Below are 13,615 nucleotides of genomic sequence, written 5' to 3' on the forward strand. Positions count from 1 at the left end.
GTATGGTCAGTCTAGCTGTATGGAGGAGGTACTGCTCTGTTTCAGCTGGTATGGTCAGTCTAGCTGTATGGAGGAGGAGGTACTGCTCTGTTTCAGCTGGTATGGTCAGTCTAGCTGTATGGAGGAGGAGGTACTGCTCTGTTTCAGCTGGTATGGTCAGTCTAGCTGTATGGAGGAGGAGGTACTGCTCTGTTTCAGCTGGTATGGTCAGTCTAGCTGTATGGAGGAGGAGGTACTGCTCTGTTTCAGCTGGTATGGTCAGTCTAGCTGTATGGAGGAGGAGGTACTGCTCTGTTTCAGCTGGTATGGTCAGTCTAGCTGTATGGAGGAGGAGGTACTGCTCTGTTTCAGCTGGTATGGTCAGTCTAGCTGTATGGAGGAGGAGGTACTGCTCTGTTTCAGCTGGTATGGTCAGTCTAGCTGTATGGAGAAGGTACTGCTCTGTTTCAGCTGGTATGGTCAGTCTAGCTGTATGGAGGAGGTACTGCTCTGTTTCAGCTGGTATGGTCAGTCTAGCTGTATGGAGAAGGTACTGCTCTGTTTGAAATGTTTGAATCCTTCTTGTATTTTAATTTGTATTGTAATTTGTGGATTCAAATTAAGTATTTAAAATGTGTGTGTGTGCGTGTGCGTGTGCGTGTGTGTGTGTGTGTCAGTGTGTGTGTGTGCGTGCATGTGTGCGTGTGCGTGTGCGTGTCAGTGTGTGTGTGCGTGTGCGTGTGCGTGCGCGTGCGCGTGCGTGTGTGTGTGTGTGTGTGTGTGCGTGTGCGTGTGTGTGTGCGTGTGCGTGTGCGTGTATGTGTGTGTGTGTGTGTGTGTGTGTGTCAGTGTGTGCGTGTGTGTGCGTGTGTGTGTGTGTGTGTCAGTGTGTGTCCTCACATGGCCTGAGGTGCGGGGGCTTGGTTGTGTGGGAGGGGCCTGGGGGGCGAGGGGGAAGGAAGACAACATCTGCTGCTGGAAAGCCATGGCCTGCATGGTCATCTGCTGGGCCTGAAAAAACAGGAACACAGTAGTATTACAGTAGTATTACAGTATTACAGTAGGATTACAGTAGGATTACATTATTATAGCCATGGCCTGCATGGTCATCTGCTGGGCCTGAAAAACAGGAACATAGTAGGATTACAGTAGTATTACAGTAGGATTACAGTATTATAGCAGTATTATAGTAGGATTACAGTAGTATTACAGTATTATAGCAGTATTACAGTAGGATTACAGTAGTATTACAGTATTATAGCAGTATTACAGTAGTATTATAGAAGTATGGCGGCAGTATTACAGTAGGATTACAGTAGTATTACAGTATTATAGCAGTATTATAGTAGTATTACAGTAGTATTATAGAAGTACTGTAGCAGTATTACAGTAGGATTACAGTATTATAGTAGTATTACATTAGTATTATAGAAGTACTGTAGCAGGTTTATAGTAGTATTACACTATTATAGCAGTATTATAGTAGTATTACAGTAGTATTATAGAAGTATTATATCATTACTACAGAGCATTATAGTAGATTACAATATGATTATAGCAGTTTATAGTACATAAACTGAATCGTACAATACCGGATCCGACACTCGTCGGATGTGGCAGGGCTTGCAAACTTTTACGGACTACAAAGGGAAGCACAGCCAAGAGCTGCCCAGTGACACGAGCCTACCAGACGAGAGAAATAACTTCTATGCTCGCTTCGAGGCAATCAACACTGAAGCATGCATGAGAGCATCAGCTGTTCTGGATGACTATGTGATCTCACGCTCTCCGTAGCCGATGTGAGTGAGACCGTGAAACAGGTCAACATTCACAAGGCCGCAAGGCCAGACAGATTACCAGGACGTGTACTCCGAGCATGCACTGACCAATGTCTTCAATGACATTTATAACCTGTCCCTGACCGAGTCTGTAACAACAACATGTTTTAAACAGACCACCATAGTCCCTGTGCCCAAGAACACCAAGGTAACCTGCCTAAATGACTAACGACCCATAGCACTCATGTCTGTAGCCATGAAGTGCTTAGAAAGGCAGGTCATGGCTCACATCAACACATCAACACATCAATCCTAGACCCACTCCAATTTGCATACCACCCCAACAGATCCAGAGATGATGCAATCTCTTTTGCACTCCACACTGCCCTTTCCCACCTGGACAAAAGGAACACCTATGTGAGAATGCTATTCATTGACTACAGCTCAGCGTTCAACACCATAGTGTCTCAAAGCTCATCACTAAGCTAAAGACCCTGGGACTAAACACCTCCCTCTGCAACTGGATCCTGGACTTCCTGACGGGCCTCCCCCATGTGGTAAGGGTAGGTAACAACACATCAGCCATAATGATCCTCAACACAGGAGTCCCTCAGTGGTGCGTGCTCAGTCCCCTCCTGTACTCCCTGTTCACCCATGACTGCATGGCCAGGCACGACTCCAACACCATCATTAAGTTTGCCGATGACACAACAGTGGTAGGCCTGATCACCGACAACGATGAGATAGCCTATAGGGAGGAGGTCAGAGACCTGACCGTGTGGTGCCAGGATAGAAACCTCTCCCTCGACGTGATCAAGACAAAGGAGATGATTGTGGACTACAGGAAAAGGAGGACTGAGCACGTCCCCATTCTCATCGACGGGGCTGTATGTAGTGGAGCAGATGGAGAGCTTCAAGTTCCTTGGTGTCCAAAAAACTAACATGTTCCAAACACATCAAGACAGTGGTGAAAGGGCACGACAAAGCCTATTCCCCTCAGGAGACTGAAAAGATTTGGTCCTCAGATCCTCAAAACGCCTTTTCTCCTCAGGAGACTGAAAAGATTCAGCATGGGTCCTCAGATCCTCAAAAAGCCTATTCCCCTCAGGAGACTGAAAAGACTTGGTCCTCAGATCCTCAAAACGCCTTTTCCCCTCAGGAGACTGAAAAGATTTGGCCCTCAGATCCTTAAAAAGCCTATTCCCCTCAGGAGACTGAAAAGATGTGGCATGGGTCCTCAGATCCTCAAAAAGTTCTACAGCTGCACCATTGAGAGCATCACCACCTGGTATGGCAACTGCTCGGCCTTCGACCGCAAGGCACTACAGAGGGTAGTGCGTAAGGCCCAGTACATCCCTGGGGCCAAGCTTCCTGCCATACAGGACCTCTATACCCAGCGGTGTCAGAGGAAGGCCCTAAAAATTGCCAAGGGCTCCAGCCACCCTAGTCATAGACTGTTCTCTCTGATGCCGCACGGCAAGCTGTACCGGAGCGACCAAGAGGCTTCTTAACAGCTTCTACTCCATAAGACTCCTGAACAGATAACAAATTGACTATTTGCATTGTCCCTACCCTCCATCTTCGGAGAGTAGGGACAATGCATTCGGCTGCTGTTTATTCTCCATGCATTGTCACTTTACCTTATTACCTCGACTAACCGGTGCCCCCGCACAATCAGCATGCCAATTGCACGCTCCTTCAAAACTTGAGACATCTGTGGCATTGTGTTGTGTGACAAAACTGCACATTTTAGAGTGGCCTTTTATTGTTCCCAGCACAAGGTGCATCTGAGTAATGTTCATGCTGTTTAATAAGCTTCTTGATATGACCCACCTGTCAGGTGGATGGATTATCTTGACAATGGAGAAATGCAACAGGGATGGAAACACATTAGGGAGAAAGAAGCTTTTTGTGCGTTATGGAACATTTCTGGGATCTTTTGTTTCAGATCATGAAACATGGGACCAACACTTTACATATTTTTGTTCAGTATAGTATAATGAGACAAACCAGTATGATGGCTTGCTGGTTGATGATGGTCTGTTGCTGCTGAGACATCCCTGTCTGTTCTGGAGAACCTGGAGAAACACACAGACAGACAGTTTCAACACAACTAGAAACAACCAATCCTCCTCTTGAGATACAAAAAGATGAACACACACACGGTAGGGTACAGGGTTAGTGTCTGACTCGGTAGGGTACAGGGTTAGTGTCTGACTTGGTAGGGTACAGGGTAGGGTACAGGGTTAGTGTCTGACTCGGTAGGGTACAGGGTTAGTGTCTGACTCGGTAGGGTACAGGGTAGGGTACAAGGTTAGTGTCTGACTCGGTAGGGTACAGGGTAGGGCACAGGGTTAGTATCTGACTCGGTAGGGTACAGGGTTAGTGTCTGACTTGGTAGGGTACAGGGTAGGGTACAGAGTTAGTGTCTGACTCGGTAGAGTACAGGGTAGGGCACAGGGTTAGTGTCTGACTCGGTAGGGTACAGGGTAGGGTACAGGGTTAGTGTCTGACTCGGTAGGGTACAGGGTTAGTGTCTGACTTGGTAGGGTACAGGGTAGGGTACAGGGTTAGTGTCTGACTCGGTAGGGTACAGGGTTAGTGTCTGACTCGGTAGGGTACAGGGTAGGGTACAAGGTTAGTGTCTGACTCGGTAAGGTACAGGGTAGAGTACAGGGTTAGTGTCTGACTTGGTAGGGTACAGGGTTAGTGTCTGACTTGGTAGGGTACATGGTTAGTGCCTGACTTGGTAGGGCACAGGGTTAGTGTCTGACTTGGTAGGGTACAGGGTTAGTGCCTGACTTGGTAGGGCACAGGGTTAGTGCCTGACTTGGTAGGGTACAGGGTAGGGTACAGGGTTTGTGTCTGACTTGGTAGGGTACAGGGTTAGTGCCTGACTTGGTAGGGTACAGGGTTAGTGTCTGACTTGGTAGGGTACAGGGTTAGTGTTTGACTTGGTAGGGTACAGGGTTAGTGTCTGACTTGGTAGGGTACAGGGTTAGTATCTGACTCGGTAGGGTACAGGGTTAGTGTCTGACTCGGTAGGGTACAGGGTTAGTGTCTGACTTGGTAGGGTACAGGGTTAGTATCTGACGTGGTAGCGTACAGGGTAGGGTACAGGGTTAGTATCTGACTCGGTAGGGTACAGGGTAGAGTACAGGGTTAGTGCCTGACTTGGTAGGGTACAGGGTTAGTGTCTGACTTGGTAGGGTACAGGGTTAGTGTTTGACTTGGTAGGGTACAGGGTTAGTGTCTGACTTGGTAGGGTACAGGGTTAGTATCTGACTCGGTAGGGTATAGGGTTAGTGTCTGACTTGGTAGGGTACAGGGTTAGTGTCTGACTCGGTAGGGTACAGTGTAGGGTACAGGGTTAGTGTCTGACTCAGAGGGGTACAGGGTTAGTGTCTGACTTGGTAGGGTACAGGGTTAGTATCTGACTCGGTAGGGTACAGGGTTAGTGTCTGACTCAGTAGGGTACAGGGTTAGTGTCTGACTCATGTTCTGTTATAATCTCCACCCGGCACAGCCAGAAGAGGACTGGCCACCCCACATATGCTGTTTCTATTCTCTCTTTCTTTCTCTCTCTCGGAGGACCTGAGCCCTAGGACCATGCCCCAGGACTACCTGACATGATCTCCTTGCTGTCCCCAGTCCACCTGACCGTGCTGCTACTCCAGTTTCAACTGTTCTGCCTTATTATTATTCGACCATGCTGGGCATTTATGAACATTTGAACATCTTGGCCATGTTCTGTTATAATCTCCACCCGGCACAGCCAGAAGAGGACTGGCCACCCCTCATAGCCTGGTTCCTCTCTAGGTTTCTTCCTAGGTTTTGGCCTTTCTAGGGAGTTTTTCCTAGCCACCGTGCTTCTACACCTGCATTGCTTGATGTTTGGGGTTTTAGGCTGGGTTTCTGTACAGCACTTTGAGATATCAGCTGATGTATGAAGGGCTATGTAAATACATTTAGATTTGATTTGATTTTGACTCAGAAGGGTACAGGGTTAGTGTCTGACTTGGTAAGGTACAGGGTTAGTGTCTGACTCGGTAGGGTACAGGGTTAGTGTCTGACTTGGTAGGGTACAGGGTAGGGTACAGGGTTAGTGTCTGACTTGGTAGGGTACAGGGTAGGGTATAGGGTTAGTGTCTGACTTGGTAGGGTACAGGGTTAGTGTCTGACTCGGTAGGGTACAGGGTAGGGCACAGGGTTAGTATCTGACTCGGTAGGGTACAGGGTTAGTGTCTGACTTGGTAGGGTACAGGGTAGGGTACAGAGTTAGTGTCTGACTCGGTAGAGTACAGGGTAGGGCACAGGGTTAGTGTCTGACTCGGTAGGGTACAGGGTAGGGTACAGGGTTAGTGTCTGACTCGGTAGGGTACAGGGTTAGTGTCTGACTTGGTAGGGTACAGGGTAGGGTACAGGGTTAGTGTCTGACTCGGTAGGGTACAGGGTTAGTGTCTGACTCGGTAGGGTACAGGGTAGGGTACAAGGTTAGTGTCTGACTCGGTAAGGTACAGGGTAGAGTACAGGGTTAGTGTCTGACTTGGTAGGGTACAGGGTTAGTGTCTGACTTGGTAGGGTACAGGGTTAGTGCCTGACTTGGTAGGGCACAGGGTTAGTGTCTGACTTGGTAGGGTACAGGGTTAGTGCCTGACTTGGTAGGGCACAGGGTTAGTGCCTGACTTGGTAGGGTACAGGGTTAGTGTCTGACTCATGTTCTGTTATAATCTCCACCCGGCACAGCCAGAAGAGGACTGGCCACCCCACATATGCTGTTTCTATTCTCTCTTTCTTTCTCTCTCTCGGAGGACCTGAGCCCTAGGACCATGCCCCAGGACTACCTGACATGATCTCCTTGCTGTCCCCAGTCCACCTGACCGTGCTGCTACTCCAGTTTCAACTGTTCTGCCTTATTATTATTCGACCATGCTGGGCATTTATGAACATTTGAACATCTTGGCCATGTTCTGTTATAATCTCCACCCGGCACAGCCAGAAGAGGACTGGCCACCCCTCATAGCCTGGTTCCTCTCTAGGTTTCTTCCTAGGTTTTGGCCTTTCTAGGGAGTTTTTCCTAGCCACCGTGCTTCTACACCTGCATTGCTTGATGTTTGGGGTTTTAGGCTGGGTTTCTGTACAGCACTTTGAGATATCAGCTGATGTATGATGGGCTATGTAAATACATTTAGATTTGATTTGATTTTGACTCAGAAGGGTACAGGGTTAGTGTCTGACTTGGTAGGGTACAGGGTTAGTGTCTGACTCGGTAGGGTACAGGGTTAGTGTCTGACTTGGTAGGGTACAGGGTAGGGTACAGGGTTAGTGTCTGACTTGGTACGGTACAGGGTAGGGTATAGGGTTAGTGTCTGACTTGGTAGGGTACAGGGTTAGTGTCTGACTCGGTAGGGTACAGTGTAGGGTACAGGGTTAGTGTCTGACTCAGAGGGGTACAGGGTTAGTGTCTGACTTGGTAGGGTACAGGGTTAGTGTCTGACTCGGTAGGGTACAGGGTAGGGCACAGGGTTAGTATCTGACTCGGTAGGGTACAGGGTTAGTGTCTGACTTGGTAGGGTACAGGGTAGGGTACAGAGTTAGTGTCTGACTCGGTAGAGTAAAGGGTAGGGCACAGGGTTAGTGTCTGACTCGGTAGGGTACAGGGTAGGGTACAGGGTTAGTGTCTGACTTGGTAGGGCACAGGGTTAGTATCTGACTCGGTAGGGTACAGGGTTAGTGTCTGACTTGGTAGGGTACAGGGTAGGGTACAGAGTTAGTGTCTGACTCGGTAGAGTACCTGGGTAGGGCACAGGGTTAGTGTCTGACTCGGTAGGGTACAGGGTAGGGTACAGGGTTAGTGTCTGACTCGGTAGGGTACAGGGTTAGTGTCTGACTTGGTAGGGTACAGGGTAGGGTACAGGGTTAGTGTGTGACTCGGTAGGGTACAGGGTTAGTGTCTGACTCGGTAGGGTACAGGGTAGGGTACAAGGTTAGTGTCTGACTCGGTAAGGTACAGGGTAGAGTACAGGGTTAGTGTCTGACTTGGTAGGGTACAGGGTTAGTGTCTGACTTGGTAGGGTACAGGGTTAGTGCCTGACTTGGTAGGGCACAGGGTTAGTGTCTGACTTGGTAGGGTACAGGGTTAGTGCCTGACTTGGTAGGGCACAGGGTTAGTGCCTGACTTGGTAGGGTACAGGGTAGGGTACAGGGTTTGTGTCTGACTTGGTAGGGTACAGGGTTAGTGTCTGACTCGGTAGGGTACAGGGTTAGTGTCTGACTCGGTAGGGTACAGGGTTAGTGTCTGACTTGGTAGGGTACAGGGTTAGTATCTGACGTGGTAGCGTACAGGGTAGGGTACAGGGTTAGTATCTGACTCGGTAGGGTACAGGGTAGAGTACAGGGTTAGTGTCTGACTCGGTAGGGTACAGGGTTAGTGTCTGACTTGGTAGGGTACAGGGTTAGTATCTGACGTGGTAGCGTACAGGGTAGGGTACAGGGTTAGTGTCTGACTGGGTAAGGTACAGCGTAGGGCACAGGGTTAGTATCTGACTCGGTAGGGTACAGGGTTAGTGTCTGACTCAGTAGGGTACAGGGTTAGTGTCTGACTCATGTTCTGTTATAATCTCCACCCGGCACAGCCAGAAGAGGACTGGCCACCCCACATATGCTGTTTCTATTCTCTCTTTCTTTCTCTCTCTCGGAGGACCTGAGCCCTAGGACCATGCCCCAGGACTACCTGACATGATCTCCTTGCTGTCCCCAGTCCACCTGACCGTGCTGCTACTCCAGTTTCAACTGTTCTGCCTTATTATTATTCGACCATGCTGGGCATTTATGAACATTTGAACATCTTGGCCATGTTCTGTTATAATCTCCACCCGGCACAGCCAGAAGAGGACTGGCCACCCCTCATAGCCTGGTTCCTCTCTAGGTTTCTTCCTAGGTTTTGGCCTTTCTAGGGAGTTTTTCCTAGCCACCGTGCTTCTACACCTGCATTGCTTGATGTTTGGGGTTTTAGGCTGGGTTTCTGTACAGCACTTTGAGATATCAGCTGATGTATGAAGGGCTATGTAAATACATTTAGATTTGATTTGATTTTGACTCAGAAGGGTACAGGGTTAGTGTCTGACTTGGTAGGGTACAGGGTTAGTGTCTGACTTGGTAGGGTACAGGGTTAGTGTCTGACTTGGTAGGGTACAGGGTAGGGTACAGGGTTAGTGTCTGACTTGGTACGGTACAGGGTAGGGTATAGGGTTAGTGTCTGACTTGGTAGGGTACAGGGTTAGTGTCTGACTCGGTAGGGTACAGTGTAGGGTACAGGGTTAGTGTCTGACTCAGAGGGGTACAGGGTTAGTGTCTGACTTGGTAGGGTACAGGGTTAGTGTCTGACTCGGTAGGGTACAGGGTAGGGCACAGGGTTAGTATCTGACTCGGTAGGGTACAGGGTTAGTGTCTGACTTGGTAGGGTACAGGGTAGGGTACAGAGTTAGTGTCTGACTCGGTAGAGTACAGGGTAGGGCACAGGGTTAGTGTCTGACTCGGTAGGGTACAGGGTAGGGTACAGGGTTAGTGTCTGACTCGGTAGGGTACAGGGTTAGTGTCTGACTTGGTAGGGTACAGGGTAGGGTACAGGGTTAGTGTCTGACTCGGTAGGGTACAGGGTTAGTGTCTGACTCGGTAGGGTACAGGGTAGGGTACAAGGTTAGTGTCTGACTCGGTAAGGTACAGGGTAGAGTACAGGGTTAGTGTCTGACTTGGTAGGGTACAGGGTTAGTGTCTGACTTGGTAGGGTACAGGGTTAGTGCCTGACTTGGTAGGGCACAGGGTTAGTGTCTGACTTGGTAGGGTACAGGGTTAGTGCCTGACTTGGTAGGGCACAGGGTTAGTGCCTGACTTGGTAGGGTACAGGGTAGGGTACAGGGTTTGTGTCTGACTTGGAAGGGTACAGGGTTAGTGTCTGACTTGGTAGGGTACAGGGTTAGTATCTGACTCGGTAGGGTACAGGGTTAGTGTCTGACTCGGTAGGGTACAGGGTTAGTGTCTGACTTGGTAGGGTACAGGGTTAGTATCTGACGTGGTAGCGTACAGGGTAGGGTACAGGGTTAGTATCTGACTCGGTAGGGTACAGGGTTAGTGTCTGACTTGGTAGGGTACAGGGTTAGTATCTGACGTGGTAGCGTACAGGGTAGGGTACAGGGTTAGTGTCTGACTGGGTAGGGTACAGCGTAGGGCACAGGGTTAGTATCTGACTCGGTAGGGTACAGGGTTAGTGTCTGACTCAGTAGGGTACAGGGTTAGTGTCTGACTCATGTTCTGTTATAATCTCCACCCGGCACAGCCAGAAGAGGACTGGCCACCCCACATATGCTGTTTCTATTCTCTCTTTCTTTCTCTCTCTCGGAGGACCTGAGCCCTAGGACCATGCCCCAGGACTACCTGACATGATCTCCTTGCTGTCCCCAGTCCACCTGACCGTGCTGCTACTCCAGTTTCAACTGTTCTGCCTTATTATTATTCGACCATGCTGGGCATTTATGAACATTTGAACATCTTGGCCATGTTCTGTTATAATCTCCACCCGGCACAGCCAGAAGAGGACTGGCCACCCCTCATAGCCTGGTTCCTCTCTAGGTTTCTTCCTAGGTTTTGGCCTTTCTAGGGAGTTTTTCCTAGCCACCGTGCTTCTACACCTGCATTGCTTGATGTTTGGGGTTTTAGGCTGGGTTTCTGTACAGCACTTTGAGATATCAGCTGATGTATGAAGGGCTATGTAAATACATTTAGATTTGATTTGATTTTGACTCAGAAGGGTACAGGGTTAGTGTCTGACTTGGTAGGGTACAGGGTTAGTGTCTGACTCGGTAGGGTACAGGGTTAGTGTCTGACTTGGTAGGGTACAGGGTAGGGTACAGGGTTAGTGTCTAACTTGGTACGGTACAGGGTAGGGTATAGGGTTAGTGTCTGACTTGGTAGGGTACAGGGTTAGTGTCTGACTCGGTAGGGTACAGTGTAGGGTACAGGGTTAGTGTCTGACTCAGAAGGGTACAGGGTTAGTGTCTGACTTGGTAGGGTACAGGGTTAGTGTCTGACTTGGTAGGGTACAGGGTAGGGTACAGAGTTAGTGTCTGACTCGGTAGAGTACAGGGTAGGGCACAGGGTTAGTGTCTGACTCGGTAGGGTACAGGGTAGGGTACAGGGTTAGTGTCTGACTTGGTAGGGTACAGGGTTAGTGTCTGACTCGGTAGGGTACAGGGTAGGGCACAGGGTTAGTATCTGACTCGGTAGGGTACAGGGTTAGTGTCTGACTTGGTAGGGTACAGGGTAGGGTACAGAGTTAGTGTCTGACTCGGTAGAGTACAGGGTAGGGCACAGGGTTAGTGTCTGACTCGGTAGGGTACAGGGTAGGGTACAGGGTTAGTGTCTGACTCGGTAGGGTACAGGGTTAGTGTCTGACTTGGTAGGGTACAGGGTAGGGTACAGGGTTAGTGTCTGACTCGGTAGGGTACAGGGTTAGTGTCTGACTCGGTAGGGTACAGGGTAGGGTACAAGGTTAGTGTCTGACTCGGTAAGGTACAGGGTAGAGTACAGGGTTAGTGTCTGACTTGGTAGGGTACAGGGTTAGTGTCTGACTTGGTAGGGTACAGGGTTAGTGCCTGACTTGGTAGGGCACAGGGTTAGTGTCTGACTTGGTAGGGTACAGGGTTAGTGCCTGACTTGGTAGTGCACAGGGTTAGTGCCTGACTTGGTAGGGTACAGGGTAGGGTACAGGGTTTGTGTCTGACTTGGTAGGGTACAGGGTTAGTGTCTGACTTGGTAGGGTACAGGGTTAGTATCTGACTCGGTAGGGTACAGGGTTAGTGTCTGACTCGGTAGGGTACAGGGTTAGTGTCTGACTTGGTAGGGTACAGGGTTAGTATCTGACGTGGTAGCGTACAGGGTAGGGTACAGGGTTAGTATCTGACTCGGTAGGGTACAGGGTAGAGTACAGGGTTAGTGACTGACTCGGTAGGGTACAGGGTTAGTGTCTGACTTGGTAGGGTACAGGGTTAGTATCTGACGTGGTAGCGTACAGGGTAGGGTACAGGGTTAGTGTCTGACTGGGTAGGGTACAGCGTAGGGCACAGGGTTAGTATCTGACTCGGTAGGGTACAGGGTTAGTGTCTGACTCAGTAGGGTACAGGGTTAGTGTCTGACTCATGTTCTGTTATAATCTCCACCCGGCACAGCCAGAAGAGGACTGGCCACCCCACATATGCTGTTTCTATTCTCTCTTTCTTTCTCTCTCTCGGAGGACCTGAGCCCTAGGACCATGCCCCAGGACTACCTGACATGATCTCCTTGCTGTCCCCAGTCCACCTGACCGTGCTGCTACTCCAGTTTCAACTGTTCTGCCTTATTATTATTCGACCATGCTGGGCATTTATGAACATTTGAACATCTTGGCCATGTTCTGTTATAATCTCCACCCGGCACAGCCAGAAGAGGACTGGCCACCCCTCATAGCCTGGTTCCTCTCTAGGTTTCTTCCTAGGTTTTGGCCTTTCTAGGGAGTTTTTCCTAGCCACCGTGCTTCTACACCTGCATTGCTTGATGTTTGGGGTTTTAGGCTGGGTTTCTGTACAGCACTTTGAGATATCAGCTGATGTATGAAGGGCTATGTAAATACATTTAGATTTGATTTGATTTTGACTCAGAAGGGTACAGGGTTAGTGTCTGACTTGGTAGGGTACAGGGTTAGTGTCTGACTCGGTAGGGTACAGGGTTAGTGTCTGACTTGGTAGGGTACAGGGTAGGGTACAGGGTTAGTGTCTGACTTGGTACGGTACAGGGTAGGGTATAGGGTTAGTGTCTGACTTGGTAGGGTACAGGGTTAGTGTCTGACTCGGTAGGGTACAGTGTAGGGTACAGGGTTAGTGTCTGACTCAGAAGGGTACAGGGTTAGTGTCTGACTTGGTAGGGTACAGGGTTAGTGTCTGACTCGGTAGGGTACAGGGTAGGGCACAGGGTTAGTATCTGACTCGGTAGGGTACAGGGTTAGTGTCTGACTTGGTAGGGTACAGGGTAGGGTACAGAGTTAGTGTCTGACTCGGTAGAGTACAGGGTAGGGCACAGGGTTAGTGTCTGACTCGGTAGGGTACAGGGTAGGGCACAGGGTTAGTATCTGACTCGGTAGGGTACAGGGTTAGTATCTGACTTGGTAGGGTACAGGGTTAGGGTCTGACTCGGTACAGTACAGGGTAGGGCACAGGGTTAGTGTCTGACTCGGTAGGGTACAGGGTAGGGCACAGGGTTAGTGTCTGACTCAGTAGGGTACAGGGTTAGTGTCTGACTCGGTAGGGTACAGGGTTAGTATCTGACTTGGTAGGGTACAGGGTTAGTATCTGACGTGGTAGCGTACAGGGTAGGGTACAGGGTTAGTGTCTGACTGGGTAGGGTACAGCGTAGGGCACAGGGTTAGTATCTGACTCGGTAGGGTACAGGGTTAGTGTCTGACTCAGTAGGGTACAGGGTTAGTGTCTGACTCATGTTCTGTTATAATCTCCACCCGGCACAGCCAGAAGAGGACTGGCCACCCCACATATGCTGTTTCTATTCTCTCTTTCTTTCTCTCTCTCGGAGGACCTGAGCCCTAGGACCATGCCCCAGGACTACCTGACATGATCTCCTTGCTGTCCCCAGTCCACCTGACCGTGCTGCTACTCCAGTTTCAACTGTTCTGCCTTATTATTATTCGACCATGCTGGGCATTTATGAACATTTGAACATCTTGGCCATGTTCTGTTATAATCTCCACCCGGCACAGCCAGAAGAGGACTGGCCACCCCTCATAGCCTGGTTCCTCTCTAGGTTTCTTCCTAGGT

General features: G+C 49.6%; 1 protein-coding gene across 1 annotated transcript in view; it reads right to left on the reverse strand.

Moving 5' to 3' along the window:
- Positions 1 to 879: 879 nt before the first annotated feature.
- The window catches only part of LOC118947901 (unconventional myosin-XV-like), a gene marked incomplete at its 3' end in the record, with an annotated part of 118,221 nt that continues 105,485 nt past the window's right edge, over positions 880 to 13,615 (reverse strand). Inside the window, exons 35-36 of the mRNA XM_036972940.1 lie at positions 3,768 to 3,835; positions 880 to 990 (exon numbers count right to left, since the gene is read on the reverse strand). Coding sequence (XP_036828835.1) covers positions 880 to 990; positions 3,768 to 3,835 — 179 coding nt within the window. The remainder of the gene's footprint in view (positions 991 to 3,767; positions 3,836 to 13,615) is intronic.

Source organism: Oncorhynchus mykiss, unplaced genomic scaffold (genome assembly GCF_013265735.2).
Source record: "Oncorhynchus mykiss isolate Arlee unplaced genomic scaffold, USDA_OmykA_1.1 un_scaffold_213, whole genome shotgun sequence".
Lineage (NCBI taxonomy): Eukaryota > Metazoa > Chordata > Actinopteri > Salmoniformes > Salmonidae > Oncorhynchus > Oncorhynchus mykiss.